Source organism: Mesitornis unicolor, unplaced genomic scaffold, assembly GCF_000695765.1.
Source record: "Mesitornis unicolor isolate BGI_N332 unplaced genomic scaffold, ASM69576v1 scaffold63, whole genome shotgun sequence".
NCBI lineage: Eukaryota > Metazoa > Chordata > Aves > Mesitornithiformes > Mesitornithidae > Mesitornis > Mesitornis unicolor.
Window position 1 is genome coordinate 8,155 of NW_010172322.1, and position 21,324 is coordinate 29,478.

At 42.6% G+C, this 21,324-nt stretch overlaps 2 protein-coding genes across 2 annotated transcripts in view; one reads left to right on the forward strand and one right to left on the reverse strand.

Annotated features, from left to right (window-relative positions):
• Positions 1-1,239: 1,239 nt before the first annotated feature.
• On the forward strand, positions 1,240-2,442 carry CCR9 (chemokine (C-C motif) receptor 9; the record flags this gene model as incomplete). Its single annotated transcript, XM_010180316.1, has 1 exon — positions 1,240-2,442. A coding segment is annotated over one exon (1,203 nt), but the record flags the coding sequence as incomplete, so codon positions are not given.
• A 5,804-nt stretch (positions 2,443-8,246) lies between these two features.
• FYCO1 (FYVE and coiled-coil domain containing 1) overlaps positions 8,247-21,324 on the reverse strand; it is a 46,443-nt gene continuing 33,365 nt past the window's right edge. The window contains exons 15-18 of the mRNA XM_010180314.1: positions 12,700-12,795; positions 10,537-10,747; positions 9,137-9,246; positions 8,247-8,700 (exon numbers count right to left, since the gene is read on the reverse strand). Coding sequence (XP_010178616.1) covers positions 8,625-8,700; positions 9,137-9,246; positions 10,537-10,747; positions 12,700-12,795 — 493 coding nt within the window. The 3' untranslated portion in view covers positions 8,247-8,624. The remainder of the gene's footprint in view (positions 8,701-9,136; positions 9,247-10,536; positions 10,748-12,699; positions 12,796-21,324) is intronic.

The window sequence follows — 21,324 nt, forward strand, 5'->3', positions numbered from 1 at the left end:
AAGTGTTTTCAGTCAGGTGTGGTGGGAAGTGCAGAACAGGGTGAATATTTAGGAGTGCGTGATTCGCGTCGAGCCCACCAGGCTCGGCTGCCTTTCCTGATGGCAGACTGACTGGAAAAGCAATCTGCAGCAGGAAAAAGCAATATTTTCTTGTTTACTGGGGTATAATGCTCTGCTTTGCAGGCCAACAGCAATGAGCACTGCGCTTAAACTCTCAGATAAGAAAGAGGTTTTGCAGGCAGGGGTTGTCACTCACTTCAGAGTATGCAAATATTTTAACACTGCAAACTGCTACTAAAGGCAGGTACTTTTCCTTGTTAATTGCTAGACAATGTAAGAGACACATTTCATTTATTCTCATGAATCTTTTGGAAGATATGGTGCTTTCAGATGACTTTCTTTTTTAATGTGCACACTGGGGACTCTATATCTTATTAAAAGTGAGATTGCAGTGACCCTAGTATGCCAAAGGACTTAATCAGAGCAGTGCTATAGAGAAGCCAAAGATCTAATGTAGGCTAAATGTAAATTTGTGAAATGAAAACAGCTAAATATTTCAAACCAGTGACATCAGTTTCTGTGTGGTTTATTTGTCTCTGGGACAGCCTTGTTTCAAAGGGTTGAGGTTTTATTAAAATAAAAAGAAGAAGAGGAAGAGAAAGGAAGAAAAGAATCACAGTTCTACGTCAAAGCTGTTTCAAATCAGTTGTTTTCCCCCCATCTTCCCGCTCCGGAGTCTCCTTCAAGACTGAATGAAGATCTGGATGAAGATGGCAGCTGCAAGTGCAGTGAGTATAGAGCCACGCTGCTGTGTAGTTTCTGGTTTTCTTTCTCCCCCTCTGCCTCCATCAGTCTTCTGCCTCTCTCGAGCCATGGTGCCATGGTAGCAGTAACACAAAGCCTTCTCTCTCACCTTTTTGCAAGTTGGGGATTTTGCGTTTTGTTATGTCTTTGAAGCTGCCAAACCAACAGGGTTTTGAATGATCTGACAGGGAAAATGCTCCCACTGCCTGCAGTTTCAATAACTGAAGTTGCTTGAAGGCTGTGAACTGCTCTTTCGTGAACAGTTTGTTACTCAGTGGGTCATTTTTCTAAGCCTCTGCTCTGCCACACGCTTCAAGCAGTCTGAAACGCGCTATGTTTCACTGGCACCCTTTGCATTTTACCATCTAAAATGAAATACATTGGGGAATCTTCAACTGCATCTGGTGGAGGGGGTATAACTTCTGCTTTACCGAGCCACCTCTCAACACAAATTTACCCCATGTCCCATTGCAGGTCACCCACCCTGACAAGACCAGCCTGGATTACTACAGCAATGTCAGCACGATGCTGTCCCTGTATGGAAACCCCGTGAATGGCACGGACTTCGCGTGCGACAAGAGGCAGGTCAGGCAGTTCGCACGAGCTTTCCTGCTGGTGTTTTTTTGGCTCATCTTCTCTGTGGGCACAGTGGGGAACGCCTTGGTCGTGCTCGTCTATTGCAAATACCACTTCAGGAGGAGCATGATGGATCGGTACCTGCTGCACCTGGCCATTGCGGACCTGCTTCTCCTCTTTACCCTCCCCTTCTGGGCCAAGGCAGCCTCCGATGGCTGGGTCTTCAAGAACTTCATGTGCAAAGTCGTCAACAGCATGTACAAGATCAACTTCTACAGCTGCAGCTTGTTCCTAACCTGCATTAGCTTTGACAGGTACATCACTATCGTCCAGGTGACGACAGCCAAAACTTCTAAACGAAGGCGGCTCCTGCGCAGCAAACTCGTGTGCTTGGCTGTCTGGCTGATTGCCGTGGGCCTGTGCATCCCAGAAATCTTGTACAGCCAGAGCATGCAGGTGGGCGATGTGACAGTCTGCAAAATTACGTACCCGGCAAACGTCAGCATGATCTTCAGAGTCACCATCTTGGCATTGAAAGTCACCATCGGCTTCTTCCTCCCACTCTTTGTCATGGTTATTTGTTACGCCCTGATCATAAACACACTCCTGCAAGCCAAAAGATCTCAAAAGCAGAAGTCCCTGAAGATAATCACCATGATCATCACCGCGTTCCTTCTCTCTCAGTTCCCGTACAACATCGTTTTGCTGGTCAAAACCATCAATACCTACACTCAGGTGGCATACAGCTGCCAGGCTGCCAACCGGCTGGACATCGGGCTGCAGGTCACGCAGAGCATTGCCTTCCTCCACAGCTGCCTCAACCCCTTCCTCTACGTCTTTGCTGGGGAGCGGTTCCGGATGGCACTGGCCCAGATGATGCAGAGCAGTGGCTGCTGCCGGAGCAGAGGCCAAGAGCTGGGCTTCTCTGCCTGCGACAGCCAGGACCACAGCTCGAACTGGTCCTTTGCCATGCTGGGCCGGCGGCAGGTGAGAAGCTCGCTGACCCTCAGCACCCACTTGACCTCCTCCATTATTCCTCCCCCTTGTCAACTCCTCCTGTAAGTCAGTTCCCCCTTTCCCTCCTCCAGAGAAGCACCAAACTCTGTGGAAACCATCTGTATACCCCAAAGATGGTCTCACAGGAGTGGGGAGGGCTGGGGGCTCTTCACACGCTCTGTCTTTGGCAAGCAGGACCCAACCTGGGCTTGCTGGATGAAAGGAAGAGAAACCTTCAGCGCAGGGCAGCATAATGGAGCCATACTTCTTGTAAGCAGAACTGGTAGAGGATAAAAGCTGTCTTTGTGACAGCTGTAAATACCTGGCCCATCTATGGCTCAGACCACAGCCTGAAATAATAAGCCTCGCAGAGACGTGATAAACCCAGCTACGGCAGCAGCAGAGGCAGACGAAGCAGCATGAACCAGCCCTCACAGACATAGGAGGCAGCAGGAGAGGGTTCAGCCTTCGCTTGCTGTCCAGACGGGGTTCCCTATGGAGATGGCCACACTTGGGAGCCCTGCTCACACCTACACCAAATTGCCTGAAGGAGAGCAGCCTTTAGCTCCTCTGCTGGTTTATGCAGCAGGCAGTGGCTGCTGCCTGTGCCTGTGCAGACGCAAGTCTGTTCTGCTGCATGGGGGCTGCCTCTTGCAAAGGAAAGCCAATCATGGTCATTACAGAATTAGATCTGTCTTTCTCCTATATTTTAGCTCTGTGACGTAAGGCAACATTTGGTACAGTTTATTTGCTATGGCTCCTGTTTCGATACTGCCAGTTTGTGCAGTCCCTGCATTGACAAGTAGCACCTCGTGATAAAAGTTCAAGGGTGATGCAGAGCTGTCTGTCCTGGAGCTGTTTCCCATACTGTGGCACATAGCCATCGTAAACCAGAACACAAAAACCAAACCTGTGGTCCAACAGACTGCTGGTTATGTGCTGATATCTTTGCTAATGGTGAGAAAACATATTTAGCCTGTGGCCAGTAAGACAGAGAGTAATTAAATGTCAAACCTAACGCTAATGAGATTTGGATTGAGACTTCAGGCTGGTGGAGGCAGTGGTTCCCAAAAGCGGTGTGCTGTAATGCACCCCACAACAATAAGGGCTTTCAGTGTGCCAGTGTTGGTGCCGTAACGGTGCCCAAAGCTGCCTGGGCTCCACGTGGCTGTTCCCCCTTGCCTGTCCCCAGTCTGGGATGTGGCGTCGCCTGTTCTGCACAGCCACAGCCTGCACCACCCAGTCTTCAATCACAAATTGTCCTTCTCAGGAGGCTCTTTTAAATAACCACAGTTAACCTGTTTTAATTATTTCTTGCAGGAACAAAGTGTTCTCGTTGTGCATTACTCATTTAACCGTGTCGATAAACACAAGCTTTTTTCAAGATTTGGCGCTGCTATTTTAGCTAATGGGGTATATCGAGTAGATGGGCTTCTTGTTTCAATTACTTTTATTTGGATTTTAAAATATTTTTATCTTTTTCTCAGGGAAAGTAAGAGTGATAGATGTATGACTTTTTACTGTATGCGTAAGACAAGTCTGGGTTTTTTTAATGGTGTGTCAAGCTTAATGTGACCAGAAGCTGAAATTCTGTTAAATAAAAACAAACAGCGAGGGGATGAACTGGTTGTTTCTTGCCCACACGCCATTCCCAGGTTTGGATCCATACATACAACCTGTTCCCAACAACAGGTTTTACCCCTCCCCAAAAAGGCCAGAGGAAAACCTTGCTCATAGGGTTTACTATGCACGCCTAAGCCTTGGGGTGTGGAAGCCGCAGCTGAGGACCTCACAGGCAGCAGAGTGGGTTTCGGCTCCCAAGACAATGGGTGGGGTGCAGTTTTGGGAGGGAGGGCAGGTTTCTGAGGGCGTGGGAAGAGGAAGCATGCTGGGGCAGATGCTTCCCCACAGCAGCCCCTTCCCAGGGCTGGGGGCAATGGTGCTCCTTACCCAGGGGGTCCTCCTAGCCCCAGAAAAGCCCTCAAATCACAAACAAACAAACAAGTGTGCAAACCTTAGCTGCCATTGACCTGTGGTCCTGCCCAGTGGCCTCGAGCTCCTCTTCACTGCATGGTGTCCTCCCAGCCCCAGGAACTTGAGTTTTGGGGCCTTCTCAATGGAGGTAAAAGACTTCTTGCTCCGTGAAATGTGGTGAGAAATTTTCATGCTTGCTCAGCAAGTGAAACGGTTGAGGGTTGTGAAACAGTGATGAACTTTCAGTAGTTTGGGGTGGCCGGGTTGTCCCTGGGTCGCGCACGTCCCGCTCTGAGTCAGGCTGCTCCCCCTGGGGCAGGTTTTACCTCATGGCTTCTGTCCCACTGAGTCCCCACCTCAGGTTTCTGAGAGCCAGCAGAGTGCCAGGCCCCCAGATTTCACCCAGGTGGGAACTGGGCCAGACCTGCGTGCTGGCCAAGCATCCCAGACTATGTGAGAGCTGTGCCGTAGTGAGGATGGCCGTGACATAGCTTTGGGTTGTCACTGATGGTGAAGGGCTCAGAAGCAGCTGCGATAGTGGTGCCGGCAGTCACGTAGCGTGGCACCAGCCTGCTTGTGGTATGAGGAGAGGAAGCTGGGAGAGCCGATGAGAAACTTTCACTCTCTGCAGGCAAACCTGCCTAACTGATGCCTTCTCCTATAAGCAGAGACCATGCTTTTATAGAGCCAACTTTTACCACATGCTCCAAGGCTGGAACTACAGGTGCAAACACAGAGGCGACTGGTGAAGAGTGCCCCTGGCTCACACAGTGCTCCTTCCCCTCCCACAGCCATGCCATGTAACCCGGGTGTACAGACCCGGCCAGGGCCTGGGGAAAACCAGACAGGAGCCCTAAGCTGAAGGACAACCCTGCTCAGTGCTGCAGGCCAGAGCCAGTGCAATCACTGTCCTTGGGGTGGCTTTGTTTTGGCCTCTGAGGGGAAGCAAAGGCGGATGAAGGTTTCTCAGCCACAGGGTTGCTGCTCTGTGTCACCAGGACATGGTGGTATTTCCCATCGACTGGGGAGTGCCTCACTTTGTACTTATTTAAGGATCATCACTGTTGCTCTGTCGCACTGTACAGATGTGCTCTTTGTCCACCGGCATGAGGAACTCTTCTGTTTCCTTTATTTTGTAATTTTTTTCCTGCTTAGAAGTTGATCATAAAATCATCTGATATATCTTCCAGACAAAGCTATCTCTACAAGGCAGAAAAAGGACTCATACTCTCAATGATACAGAATTTTATTTCTTTTTAATTCCTGAGGTTAAAAAAGGAAAAAAAAAAGCATCAAGAAACATTCCAGAACACAACCGTCTACATCTCTGTAACTGTACAGACGCTGGTATACATAAATCTCTTTTTCCCCCACGTGGAGCATGAAGTTTGATGTGAACGGGGTTTGCAATTCTTTGGCAGTTAAGACCAAAAGATGCTTCTGAACAAGTTACAATCTCAGTGACTGAGCGTAGTTAAAACTATAGTGCAATTTCAATTTTTTAAAAAAGGAGCAAAGCCAGGCTTTTGTAGCTTTGCTGTTTTGTGGTATACTCTCATGCAATATATCTCTGTGATTTTTCATACAGCAACATCGAGTAACGTTGAATAAAGGAACACTGTCATATTGTTAAAGCAACCATGTTATTTCCTTTGCATAGACCTCTGCGTAACAAAAAACCATTACCTCCCATTGTTGCAGCACCCAGGAAAAACAACCACTTGCCTATGCTGACCACAATGTCTACTCTCTGTCCCCTGAGTGTGACATCCTCTTCAATTAATTTCATGTTCAATTTTTAATCTTTCTTTTCTCTTAATTGCACTCCTATGGATAATAAAAGGCCAAGTTGAACAAATCACCCAAACATCTGTAACTAAACAGATTTATCAGCGTCCCTGGCACAGCCTGCCTGAACAAGTGCTTTATGAATGGAGGTGTAAGGTGCTTGAATGAAATAATCTCTTGCACAAACCTACACTTGTGCCAAGTGCTCTACTGGGTTTCCAAGCCTCCAGGAATAAACCGTCTGGGACACTCAAACAAAAGGTCAGTACTAGTGATGGGTCCTTTACTCTCTTCTCTGCACAGCCTCTGAGGTGGAAAATACCCACTCTTCTAGCTGACAGAAGGGGATTCCTGTTCTTGAACAGCTGCTTTGAACAGCTACACCCCTGTCCCTACCTTATCAGCCTCAGTATTTCCTCTTTTGAAACTGTTTCTCCTTCTTAAAACACTCTCCTTTGTCAGAAGTAAACCATTGCTTTTCATCTTTAAACTACAGGTTCTGGTTCCCACCCTTAGTCCTCTTTTAGAGAGCAAAAAAGCCACAAAACTAGTCTCCTGGGGCAGGAAAGCCTGAAGGGACCATAAAGACTCAAACGCTAAATAAAAATGATGCAGTGTTTTTATTCCAAATATATGCTTGAGCCAGCTTCAGGACTGTCTACATGAAAGGCTTGCAGAGAAACATCTGACTTACTAGGTGGAGCCAGTTACTTTAAGAGTTACACAAACTTTAAGGTCCCTTGCAACCTAAACCATTCTATGATTGTATTATTCTATAAAAATATTTGCCACAGGATGAAAAACCTCTAAGAACTGGGACGCAGAGAGGAAATCCAGAGGCAAGTCTGACAAATAATTTTGAATGGAGATATTTCAAATACTTCTGAGCAGAGTTGTCATAGTTTGGCCTAAGATACTTGACAGTGTCCCTTTACCTTACATTTGGCATTTTAAGAAAGATATCCTAGGAATGTTAGTATTCTAACTAAAACAACAGCAAAATGCTTTTAAAAACCACACCTAAAAGCTTAAAGGAAAACTGCAGCAGACTGCGGTAACAGCTTAGTGAAACTGCGTAGCATATGGTACACAGTACTCTATTTTTAAGCAATAAATAATCTCTTGCCTAATTAAATATAAAATACAGCTTTAACACTGAAATATGCTGTGATTCATGAACTGATGCGTGTGCTGTTTATTGCCCACTTCAGTCTCTTGTCCATCTCATTTTCATGCACACAGCCAGGTAAGCATTTAACTGGAGTGTTAAACTGAGGAGTAAACCAGTTTGCACCTTCCACTAGCCCCTCTGCCTGAGAAAGGATGGGGGCCATGCCACCAGTACTGAGAAGGGCATCTGGAGGGAAGGGAGAGCTACCTGTGAGCCAGACATCCCAGCTGAAAAGGCCACTGGTTTCAGCTCGACGCCACCCAGTTAGCAATTTGCTCTGTTAGAAAGCCCTGTACACGCAACCTAAAATCTAGGTGCTCCATGAAGGTAGTCATTCTTTCACAACCTTTTTCAAGATCACTGTATTTACAGTGTTAACAACTGGAATGAATGGTTAGCCTTCGGTTTTGGATGGAGTTTTTGAGACCTGTTCCAACATTATTGCTACCTTCCAACATGCTCTAGAGTGAGACTGCTGACCTCCTCAGAAACTGCGCTTTCCTGTGCATGCTGATGACTAAGGTGCTAAAGCAGGAAAAAAGACTGCTCCTCTTCCTAATACCACACACAGTGAGCAGTGCTTTACTCTGCAAATGGTACTCCTGATTCAGCCACTGGTACTCACCGTAAGAGCTGTTTCGGTGGACCAGCTGACAGAGTACGGTGAGCTAAAGTGAAAGGAGTTGCTGTTTTGTGCTGTACTGTTTTGTAATGGTATTCAGTACCAAAGGATTTGTAAAAGCTAGTTAAGACTTACCAAATCTTAGCCTAAAATGTAAAAACCCCTATGTTTGCTGTTTATAAAACCTGGAAAAGCTAAAAAATTCTAGATGGATTACAATATATGCCTGTGAAGATTGAAGCATTGCATAGTTGTTCTGACTATAAGAGCATTAGAGCAGAACAGAAATGGTTATGTTTACTCCTCAGTGAAGAGGTCAACAAAAATACGCATTTTTCTTTAAATTTCCTTTTGAAGGATATTTTTGGAAGTAATTCAATTTTCAGTAGAGAATTTCAGTTTGCATTTAGACACCCCCACACTTATTCTCCCCACTGAAAGAAGATTTGTTTGGAACATTATCTGACCTGTTAAATCAAACAACATGGCTTTTGAGCAACCTGTACACAGTACAGAACCATTAGTGTTCCTAAAAAGGCTTCTGTTTTTTAGTGTATACATGATCTCTAAGTGCATTATAGCTATTGCATAGTTTCAAAGTCTTCAAACACAGTGGTAATCATAATGCTTACAGGTACATAAATAATAGCATTTCTTAAAAATTTAATTAAAAATAACACCATATATTCAAGGCTATGGAAAATCACTTCCATCATAGATGACAGGTCGCTCGACAGCCAAGTGATAAAACACTTTTTTTGAGATAAACCTGCCAAGAAACAAAAGAGAGCAAGATGATCACATTAGCTGAAGTCAACTAGACAGGAAGCCTTAAAAGTGTATTCAATCTTTCAGTTTATACTCAGGCAATAAAAAAAAGACTGGAGTTAAGAAGAAGTATGCCTGCACAGGGGCTGTCAGGTCTGTTGCGAACAAGACGACAATCCTGACTAAACTGTCTCTGAAAGAGTCACAAGTGACTTTCTTGCTTCTGTTTACCTTCTGAGAGGTTGAGGCAGAAGAGGGGAATCCTGCTACAAGGAGAACAAAAAAACCCAACAAGAACAAGAACCAGAACTCAGGCAGAAAATCTCTGGGGAAGGCATGACTACTTTCTCATACTTACATCTGAGTGGCAGAATAATGGTACATCTGATCAGCTCCACCATCTGTAAAACCAAGCTTATTTCCCCCTTAACACTCACCTAGAGAATGTGTTGTCAAATATCAGTGTGTAGATTCCAGGGTTTCTGACTTTCACCTGTCCTCTGATAGTTTCCTTATGAGAGTTGCAGCGGGTCATAGGAATAAGAACCTAGAATTCAATAAAAGTTGAAATGAAAGTTGCTAATTGACCTATACATTATTTGCCTTCAGAAAAATATTTAGACTTGAGCCCTCTCGAAAATGCCAAAGTCCATATGTGTCTGCAAAACTATTTATTTTCACTGATTAGCATTAAAAATTCACCCAAACTAAAGTCTCACAATGAGACGTCTGCTTTTCTTTGACAACCTCTTCACAGCATTAAGCTATGCCTATAAATCTCTGCTTTAGAGATAGAATCAAATCCTGATCTTTTTAGTGTTAATCTAAGTTTGCTAACATCAGCAATGCTATATTAAGTCTATAGAAATATATCCAAGAGCAGGATTTAGCTAAATATGTCTTGTAATATATGCCTTTACACCCCCCGTATTATAAAATAAGCTTTCTCAGCAAACCTTAATTGTTTATCTAAGTTGACAGCAAAACGTTGTGTAACAACCTATCTTGCTGCAAAACTCTAGCAGAAACAGTTGTCAGAACAGCAGCTGATGTAGATCAAGGACAACCCTACAAAATCCAAAGTTATATCAGCTATATCAGGATGGAAGCAACATTCGCTCTTCAGTCAGCCTTGGGCTGAAGAAAGACGGAGATTTACATTGAGTCAGGTACCCTGAATTGAATTAGCTGTGCTGTATCAATGTCGCATTCCCTCAGTGAAATCACAGCCTTAGGGCTCCCCCTACCGTGGTGGGTTCAACCAGCAGCTGCCTTGTCTTCACTACACTTTGCAATGAGCTGAGTAACACAAATTCAATTAATCCATAATCCTCATGAAATATGGCCGGTGCATATAAAAACCAGTACCTTAGACACTGGCACCATGATTTTGCACACCATCAAGGCACTTAAATACATGCTTCACTGTAAGAAATGCAGTTAACCCAATTAATGTATCTGTCTCCATGTGGCCACTGCTTAGGAGCCTGGCAAGATCACCCCAAAGCAGCTTATAAATTAAGTAACACTGAGAAGGGAAAAAAGAAGAATTTTGCAGACTTGGATTTCTATTTTTGCCTAATGATTCTGGGTGAATTTCAGATGCAGTCAACAGAAGGTACAGTGCTTTTCAACTTAACTTTTGCAGGCAACATTAAATAATTAAAGATGCAGCTCTGCTTTCAGGAGAACCATAGCTTAATTGGAGAAACAAGTCCTGAATGCAATAGCGACTGGCACTCTTGCGGAGCCCTTCTAGCTATGCCTGCTGACTCCTCTAGGAGGCTGATTGCAGTGTGCTACAGTCTCTAAAGCAGTAAGGAAACTAAGGCCTTACTTTGCACTGATCCAGTGGTGTGTCTTCTGATTCTTGGTAGACGACGCTGAAGGATATGCTTTTGGGGTCTGATGAAAAGATCCAGCTAATTGTTAGCCCCATCTCTGTAACGGTGATGGGAATGATACTGTAGGTGCTGGATTTAATGAACAGCTCTCTGTTACTTTCCCCAAAATCTAAGATCTCTTCCACTGTAAGGGGTAATTTGATCCTGTGAGGGAGAAAAATACCATTACTTGAAGAGATCCAATGTAATTATACAGAAACAATAATAATTGTGTTTTTATTTTTATTTGTGTTTAATTTTAAATATTGTGTTTTGTTATCTGTTTGAGGCAGACTCCACAGCAACTTTGGGACAGGTCCACAAGATGCAGGAAAATTTGGCCTTGGATGAAAGTAAGAACTACAGAAAAGATGACTGAAACCAAGCACTTTCACTGCTCTGGCAAATGTGGATGTTACTTGCTTACTTACTTCATTTTGACCAGAAAAATCTAGTGCTTGAATAAAGCTCTTTTAGAGTTGCTATGATTAAAAAAGTCTGCTGCCCTCTACTGTTCTTTTTTAAACAAACAATACAAATAGTCACCTAATTTACTCACCTTTCTAGATACCATTTGTACAGGTAATAGGGATCAGGAGTACAGAGGAGACAGACAGGTAGAATGTGAACTGCAGCTCTGTCTAGATCCTCTGAAGCACCCACTGCTACAGCCTGGTCTGTATCATCCAAGTAAGCTGCATAAAAGCTGACTCCAAGTACTTCCAATTAAAAAGGAAGTTCTTAACACCTAAATGACCCTGAGTCATGAAGCTTTATATTAGCTTTCTTCATGCCGATATCTATTTCAGACTGCAAACAGGGAAGGCCTTGAACAGGAGAATGCTGCTTGCTTTCTTCAGGGGAAACTTAGAATTTTTAAGAGCTGAGGATCCCACCTACATTACCCTAGCTAAAACTGAAGTAACAAATCACTCTTTAGGCCAAACTGTTTCCCAAGCAATGAGCTCACAGTAAATTACAGTACTGTGATATGGTTGCTAGCAGCTACCAAAAACCAACAGATTTGCCAGAAGACACCACAGAGTCACCATGATGATCTGGTGGCCCAGAGTAAGGAAGAGTTCAGTTTCCAACCATGACTACACAGTGGTTAGGGATCACAGCTGATTTATTATGATAACTGTCGTACTCTGGTCAGAGAGGAAGCTTTATACTAAGTTTTGCTTACCTTGTTACTTCTCCCTCTGAGCTGAAGTAACTGCTGGGGTGTCTCAGGTGATCTTTGATTTTAATAAACTAACCATCACTCTTGGCTTTGCTCTGCAGCCCAGATATGATTTTGGTTACTGCTTCATTTGCCTAGTTGTCTTAAGAGCAGCAACAATGTTTTAACATGGACTAATTTATCTCTCTGCAGTCAAAAGTTCAAAACCTTCCTCCTTAACTAAGCCAAAATTTCAAATCTAGGCTTAAGGGGAGAGTAAGCAAAGGGGAATTTCTCCAAGTCATGAGCATTTTTGTGCATTAGATTCCCTTCTTAGCTGTGCAAGTGACATGCTGTATCACCATTACACATAACTATTAATTTCTGAGCAGGATACATGCAGAGAATTGTGTGCATGCAGTTCACAGAAGTTGAGCAGAGGCTATGCTATGGCATGTATCAATCAGAGCAGGCAAGGCAGTTTCTGTGAGGCAGGAGGTAGGGCTACAAAAAATAATAGGCACATGCTCCAAAAGGCCATGAATTCCCTCCCTGTGACAAGAGTCCATCTAGCACAGCACTCCCTGACTTTCCCTTGCCTTTTCTTCCAGAGACTAGAACTACACAGCCTTCTCTATACACCCTTCCTGTTCACAGCACCTCCTGCAGTAAGAATAGTCAGGAGGGTTTTTGATGTGATGTTGACCCAAACCTTTCCTTCTTATTCCTCACTTGCATTAAAGTTTTGCAGGACTAAAGAGAGAAAATCTGGCTCATTGCTGCTGCTCTATTTAGTTGAGCTATGCTCTTCGCTCTTCCTCAGACCCAATTCTACTTTGGGACGCAAGCGATCAACTCTTCCAGGAGTCTGCAAGACTTGTGCTCACATAGCTGATATCTGAGCTCAGCCTTTATTCTTTCAGCCTGGTAGTAATGAAAACATTCTACTTACATGATTTCTCCCGATTTCAGCAAGCATATCTCAGCGTCTTGAGCAATTTGCCACTCTTCTGATTCATCAAAAGTTGAAGAATTACACGTGCTGTTTCTAGGACAAAGACAAAAAAAGGAAAGCCATGATTCTCTGAGTATCATGTGGTCAAATACCATGTGCATGCTGATGTGTTCCTAAAATATAAATGTTTTGATAGTCATGATGCCAAATCCTAGAATTCTTATTTTGCGCATTCTAGTGACAAGACTGCAGCCTCGTCCTGCTAACCACTGTGCACCAATGTAAAACTATTTCTATCCTGGTTTCAGGAGCTAAGAGGAATATGTAAGTCCAGAACATCTCTTCAACAGTCTCAAGATAAATTCCCTACTGAGACACTGCCAGGTTTTAAAGATTCTTTGGCAGGTGGAAATCTTGATGGAGGGCAGACTCAAGGGAAACAGTCTGGACTTGTCCCTTAAACAAAGCTTGCACAGAGATGTGACACTTGCCCTGGATTTAATCTGTGAGGTGTTCTACAAACATATTATCCAGTTTCTGACTGATAATGGTACGCTAAACATATTTTATTGCTGTAGAACCACTATCTTTTCATACAAGAAGTACTGGATAATTTGAACACAAATACACTGAAGAGGCTGTTGCAGGATGACAAACCAGGATGCCTCCTCCCCACCATGCTGTGCCCAGCAGAGCTGAAGAAGCAGATGGAAGAAGCTGCCATTCACTCCTTGCCTTGAAAAGGGCGCATGTTCTGGGTGAGCACTGGAGCAGCACAGCTATGAATTGCAGGGCTGGGACACACGGAGAAGAATGAGTTTGAAAGTCAGTAAATAAATGCTGATAGTTTCCGAGTAAGTTAGAGATTCTCTAACTGATGCTTACTTTGCTTCTCTGCATCTCAAAAGGTTGGTAACTGAGACCATTAGGCTGTCATTCCCAGAAAAATGCCAAGGATTTTTATATACAAAGAACCAACTGGTTTGTTCCTTCCAAAAAGCAGTGGAATCTAATAAAATGTGATATCACTTATATATGCTATTGAACCATCAAGTGTAATCATGCAGCAAGGCTGTAATTGCCACACATTCTGCAGACCAATCCTCAAAACCAATGCAGAGTTTAGCGTTTTTTTTAACTCCTATGGGACCTTGCTCTACAAGCAGCACTGCTGAGTGAAAGAGTAGGAGAAAACATCTCCAAGTCACAGCACCTTCAGCGGGTCATTAGTAGCAACTGAATATACTGTGTCAGCACATGCAACCTTGTGTGGGTTTAGTGGGGCAACAGGAAGAATTTACTGTTATGACTGCAAAATCAAACTGTACCCATTGTTGACACGTTTCCTGAACTCATAAAGCACTGTTACCTATGGAATTCATATTCTCCTGTTCCTCTAGCCTCTCGGGTAACTTTTGGCTTCTTCAGAGTCATACCACTACTGTTAATACCCTAAGGAGGCAGCTGTGACCTGCACAAAGACTCAAACTTGTGAATAAGTGCCAGATCCTGAGCTATGAAACACAACCAGCCAACAAAATGTAGGATAACACAGTACATGTTGGTCCATAAAGGTTAACACAACATCTGTGCAAACACTTAACAAGTGACACAAATAATTTGTTAACTATCTTTATACAACTAGATAAGAAAACTGATTCTGAAAATCCCCTAGAAAACTAAATTATAGCTTGTAATCCTATCCTACAATTTGCTTGCACAGTGGGAAGAGCAACAGACCTCATGCTCTGATCCACAGAACTCTCCGTTCCCACCATGGTGGGTACACAGACTTAATTTCACAGCCTTGAATTTGTACAGACCAAGAGAACTACAGGGCGACAGGCTTCTGAGATGTGTAAAACTCCCTGATTTATTATGCAATGCCATTAGAGTTCCTTATTTAATCCATTAATTTCACCTTTCTTTTGGGACCCTGAAATGTAAATTAAATCCCAGGACCAATACATTTTCCATGTTCTCCTCTAACACGTGATTTTCCTTATTCCTGCTCCTGCAACCTAGCACATAGTTAGGTGGTGAGCTCGTCACTTGGCTGCTCTAACCAATAAATGCACCGCACCTACTCACTGTAGGCTAAGGAAACACTAAGTCTCCCACTTTGTCTCCTAAACACAAGAGTATTACAATCACAAAGAAGATCCTCCTTCTCTTTACGCTATCCCATTGAGTCCAACAGTTTAAACTGACATCTGGTAGCCTGTGTGGAAAATACAAGAAACAAAGTCTCACAATTTAACAGGAGAATTTATCATTGCATGACCTGTTCACACTAGGTGGCAGCACTAAGGATGTTCCTGCAGCTTGCCAGGTTCTCAGCTTGTGAATATGCACCCTCTGGTGTTACCTATTAAAATCCAGACTGTTTCTCCTTCTCTTTTAAAAGTGAAATGAAGTGGAGCTGAAAATCAGGAAGAACTGAAGCATGGAAAAGACACTACAGCAAGAAAAGAACGGCTCTAGTTCAGCAAATTGTTGAGACACAGATTGTTGGAAGCTGGTGGAGCATTTTGAAGAAGTATTACTTCATGATTGTCCTGTTTTTATGCTCTTCCTCTTCTTGTGTGGGCAAGAAGAGAGGCACAATTTGGGATGGAGCATGGGGGACACAGAACTCACTGAGTTTTTAGCAGGGCACAAGAGAGTATCTTGCATGAAGAAGTAAGTGTGGGAAGGGGATGGAAGGATCATGGGAGGACCCTGACATACGTAGGGATTGGAAAACATCACACAGAGAGCTGATGAAAGAGAATGGATGGACATGAAGATCCACCACTATGTTGTGGGTGACCTGCATGTTGGTACATAGCATATCCCAGCCATTCTCAGAAAAAAATGTAGGATTCAACTATGCTACATACTATATGAACAACCAACCAACCAATCAACCAGGACTCCCCTGCCTTAAAATTAGTTAGTCTATCTGTAAGACCAGCAGCAACTGTGCATACAAAGAAAGCAAGCTATGTAAACAATCATGGATATTTCTGCGCTCCAAGGGACAACATACAAAATCTTTTGAGATTTTTTTTTTTAGCATTAGTAACCTTAGGATAAGGTTTGACAAAGGCTCTGAGATGAAGACAGCTTTCAGTCATCAGTCAAATGCTGCATTTGCAAGAACTTCAGAAAACAGGTTTCAAAATGAGCAATTTGGGATTACCAGGGTGCACTCAAGTCTCCTCCCCAGCAGGAGGCAGCAAGTGAAAAAGGAAACAGGTCAGGTCACAGTTAGGCTAGCAAGCTGAAATAAAGTGTCTCTGACTTTCTTTTGATCTCGGCTGCATGATAAGAGGGTTTAATACTGCTGATACTGCAGCCGTCTTTGGTAAAGAGCTCATCAGTGGTTACACAGAAGTGATCCCAGGGTACCTTGGATATGGATAAGGCAAGTGGACGTCAGGAGGTTACTGGTCTCCATGGGAAGGCCACCCCTGCCCCTGCACTCTGAGAAAGCATCATCTCTGGTGACTGAGGAAACAGCAACTGCAACGAGGTCACTGTGAACGAGGGTGACAAGAGTAGCTCAGATGAGCTCTCCATAAATGTGTGATTAAGACATTTCAAAAGCAACTATGAACACTTTCGGATTTTAAGGAATTTAAATCGGCCTCGGCAGAAAGGGCCAATTGCTGGCTCTCTGCAACACGGTGGGAACTTTATCTTTTCTCAAGGCATGCAGCTTAGTTACAAGGAATGCACAGGAGATGTCCCTAATTACAGTAGGAACAAACAACAGCAAGGTATCACTTCACTGAGCAGGGCTTCCCAGGTACCTCCATGTCCCTGCACACCCTCAAGAGCCTCCTCACAACTATTTCTCTCCCAGATCTTGTACCCATAGGCTGTAAGTCAATTCCCACCCCTGCCTTTGCTTCAAGTGAAAACAGTCACCCATCCATAGGGTAGGCCCCCTCCAGCTCCCTTGTAAATGTATGGAGGTCCTCCCAGCTTCTTTCACTGACTCTGAAAGAAAATTTAGCACACAAACCAACTTTAACTAGGGCTGACACTGCCTTAAAGGTAAAAAACTCACTTGGGGATGGTCACCAACATAGTATCTTTCTAGCCATCTCTAGCTCATCTCAGATGGGCAAAAAATCTGAGAGAAAACAGTCACTAGAACATTTTTGCCCCAGAAAAAAAAAAGAAGAAAAACTAGAAAGAATTGGAAAATCCAGTATTGTCACAAAATACGGATGAGTGGTTAAAAATGGTAAGTGGTAAATACAAATTAAGTTTTAATTCTGCAAATAATTTTTGAAAAATCAATTTGATTCTGGACATTTCAGACAAATGGCCATGTATGTGAGTGAATTTGAACAGGATCTTGAGAACACTGGTAGTTCACACTGTAGTATCTGTAGTGGTATCACTCAAGAATCAAAACAACGGAGTAAATTCGCATCGTGCTGCTCTGGTCAACAACAACTACGAAAGCTGTGAGGCACTGGCACAGGCTTCAGCACTGATAAATAAACTAAACTGCTGCATTCACATTTCCTTTGAAAGAGGAGACGACTGCATGCCCCCAAGATGTGACATTGTCTAGTAAGTGCCTATTTTCTTGACTTCAAGTGAACAGGTAGACAGCTTAAAAAACAAACATAAAAAAGAAGTTTTAACATTCAGAAATATTAGAACTTGAAAGATGCTGTTACTATCATACATATCCTTATCCTGATAAGCAAAATTTACAAGAAAGGGTGGGGTTTTATTCAGACTGTTGACACTGATTTTGCATTCTAGCTTGGTTATTAAATCTTTTCCAATGCCTTGTTATCGCAGTAGCTCCTTGGTTTACAACTGCTAGTTTTTGAAAAAGGTCTTTAGACAATTTCTTTAAATATCTGGAACTCAGTGTGTGTTAATTATCTCCTTTCCATTTATGCCCTAGAATTTGTTTTTCCAACTGGTATGTGCTTGAAAACCTCTCATCTCTTCCAACAAATACCCATATGAGATAATTTCACAATCTCAAAACCCTTTTGTAATGAAAACAGTTCAATTCTAAGCAAGGCCTATCACATGATGCTGATGAGCATTATTTACCTTTTTCTGTTTACAGCCTGTATTTTTTCTCATAGCAAATTATGCTGTTTATTATTATATGCTAAAATTACTTTTTATTCAGATTTAAAAAAAATAGAGTGACCTTTATTGGATTTTTGGATGGAACCCTGAGACAACAGAAATGAACAACTGGCAAGACCATTTTTACACCCTTTTTTTTTACACTACTTTTTTTTACACTACTTTTTTTTACACTACTTTTTTACACTACTTTTTTTTTACACTACTTTTTACACCCTGCTTTTCAGCTGCAGCTACTAAAGCAGGGTACCTGATCAGCATAACAGAAATTAGACCATGGAGATGAAATAGGTGAAAACCCCTGTAATACTGAGGCTACCAGCTCCTATCATACCCAATTCCCAGAGTGGTGGAAATGATAAGCAGCCTTCTTCTGGTGACAGGAGAACTATCTCTGCTGAGGCAAACCAGAATAGCTTATTCTGACTCTCCATTACTTGCTTGCATTTCCATTTCATTAATTCAAGAGTTAATTTTAACAGAAGCAGATCTCAAAGCAAATCCTGTATTAACACACTGGACACTGCATGGTGCTCTTTACCTCACTTTTCTACTCATGATATTGTTCCTATTCAATTTAAGCTTCTATTAAACCTCTAAATCTTTTTACAACCTAGGCTCAGTCTATACAGACTGTAACATTTCCCTGCAAATAAACTCATTTGCTCGCTATTATTCTGACCAGGGAAATTTCTTCCTCCCTGTTCCCTACCTACCTAAAACAATGATTTCCCACTACCTCACTTTAGGTAGAAAGATTACTATGGTTCTTTTCTTTGAGAAAGCTGAATAACTCCATGAAGTTGTTACTCCAGCGTAACAACTCTAAAGTTTGATACAGCGTATGATGTGGATTCTAACTTAGGTGTGCGAGTAACAAGCAGGATGCTTTAAGAGCCTCAGGCTAGAAAAATAACAGGTAACAGAATAACAATGCATCATGAACAAATGAAAACCTTTTTAAAGGAAATTACTGGACCTTCTCTTAAAATTTATCATGCATTGGCAAGGGAAAAAAAAAGGAAAAAGCTTATTGGTCTGTATTTTAGTGGACTGGAGAGGCTGGTCTGCAGAAGATGAGGATCTCTCCCTCTGTTTTTAACTTCCATACCAGGTTATACGCACTTGCAACACATTTTCAGTAGCAAATATTGAAAATGCTTGGCAGATCTGGTCAGCTGATCCAGAAACTGTTCAGCCTTGTAATACAGGATCAGCCTTTAAGAGAGCCTTCTTGAACAACTCTGAGCTGTAACTGCAGCTTGTTGTGTCTGGAACACAACTACGGAGATTACAAAGTTTTCAGCTTCAGCAGCTCTTTCTCAGCTCCGTAGTGCTCTCCAGCATAAAAAAGAAGAAAAAAAATATTTGGGCTAGAAATTTCCACATGTGACTTTGCCTCAAAAATGAGTGTACAGTTCTGCAAGGTTAACATATTTTTATGCATGTAGGACTTTCTAGTTTTTGGCCTTTTTTGCAGACGGTTTGGTAATCAGGCAGGCATTTAAGACTCATTTCTCCTGCTGTCAATCCAAGAAGGAACTTAAGTGGCTATATTCAGACAGAAGAAAGAAAACTTAAGGCCTTTAAGATCAGAAGAACGTAACATGAAAATAAATTTCTAGAGCATCAGTTGAAAGGTCACTTTCAAGGGCTCCCATTAATCCTTTGCTGTCTGTTTGATGGTGTCAGCCACCTCATCTCTTTCCTAAAATACGATCCATAAATCCAGAGTTTAGGAGTCCAGCTACCTGAGAACTGTAAAGTGTGTGACATGTTAAAAGACATTTTTAACTTAGAAAGACCTCTTCTGCAGCATTCTGTTCTCCATCGATATGCAGATCTGCTGTCAGCATGTGGAGGAGACAACAATATCAGAAGCCAGTGCCTTCTATTTGTATGTAAGAAAATTCTTCAAAACTGGTGATCATCAACCATCCCAGCCTGGCTTCCATTTGAAACCCATAGTAAAACTCCCATCTGCTTTGACCAAAACCAAATTGGGGTATCACTGCCTGAATTTGAAAATTCCTGTGAAGAACATTAATGTAATAGGAAAAATGTTAGTTAAAATTTCAAATATTTTGGTCTGTCCAGAGAGTGACTGCTTCTATCTTATTATAGCAAAAAACTACTACAGATTAAAAGCAGGTATTAAAAATTCTTCTTTTAAAAGAGTCAATAAGACTCTCCTAAAGGCTAATTTCCAGTAAGCTAAGACATCAGAAATAACTATTATTTTAGTAAGACTACTAATGTAATGTTATGTCATCAAGCTACGTAACTGAGTACCTGGTAATTACTTTGTTTCAGCTTAGACAAAAACACCTTTCCTTTACAAGAAAGAGGCAAGAAACATCAGCTGACTGCTGTTGTGAAGAGTACGTAAAACAGAACAGAGCACTTCCATTTGTTTCAGTATACTTAATCTTGACTTTGTGGAGCCTAACTTACTTTTGCTGGTTACCTTCATTCTGTGCTTGGCCACCATTTGAACTGAAAAGTAAACTATTTCATAAATGGGCCAGTAACTTTTCAAAGGTGCCCGCAGTTTCATGGTACTTCTCTGGTGACTAACAGCCTGCACTGGCTCTGCTTCTTGGCCCCACGGAAACTACATTTTTGGGTAACTTTCAATCTGATGTACATTATAACTGACACAAGTGAGGCCTTTCAGCCAATCTAAATGATTCAGAGGTGAATTCTGCTAATCTCATGCTGAGTAATATCTTGTATCAGGATTAGTCTCACAGAAATACGTTTTTTGCAGCTCAGGAGTGAGGACATTTAACTTTAAGCTAAATCTTTGAAAAGCCTATTAACCTGTCTCACAAAGGATTTTATTTACAAAGCTAACTGCTTGCAAATCTTCTTGTTACTGCTACAGCTATTACTCTTAGGTGCTAGCGACAGCCCTGAAAGAAAACAGACCTTTGCCTTGGAGACCTGGCACTGTGACGCTGCATCAGGTCTCAAGAGGGGGTGTGATGGAGAGGGGCTGACAGAGAAGTGGTCACTCCTCTCTCTGACTGTAATACAAATGTTTGAAACAGGTTAACCAAAATCAAATGGGGAAGCGACATTAATGAACATCCTCCACGTTTTCAGTAAGTCACTTGAGAAGGGGAAAGGAAGAGGAGCTGCCATCTGATGATGTGACTAACACCTAAACAACAAGCTGAGGCTGAACTGAACCACAGACTCTAAAGCACTTGCTCACTGAGACTCAAGCCCTACTTTTTGAGACAGGTCCAATCCAAGCCAAATTACTTTGTCGCTTAGAGCCTGCAACCGAGCCTAAAGACTGAATTTGGCAAAACAAATCCCGCTTCTCTCACAGGCTTCCCCAGAAACCCTTGATTCAAACACTAAACCACTGAAGTATTTGAAAGCTTAATCCCCATTCTGTTTTCAGAAGCCTCTTTGTAATTGTCTTGTTTATGGTTTTGAGTCTCCGTCAGTACAAATCTGGTAACAGATGATGTGCTTCAATCCACCAGCTGTTGT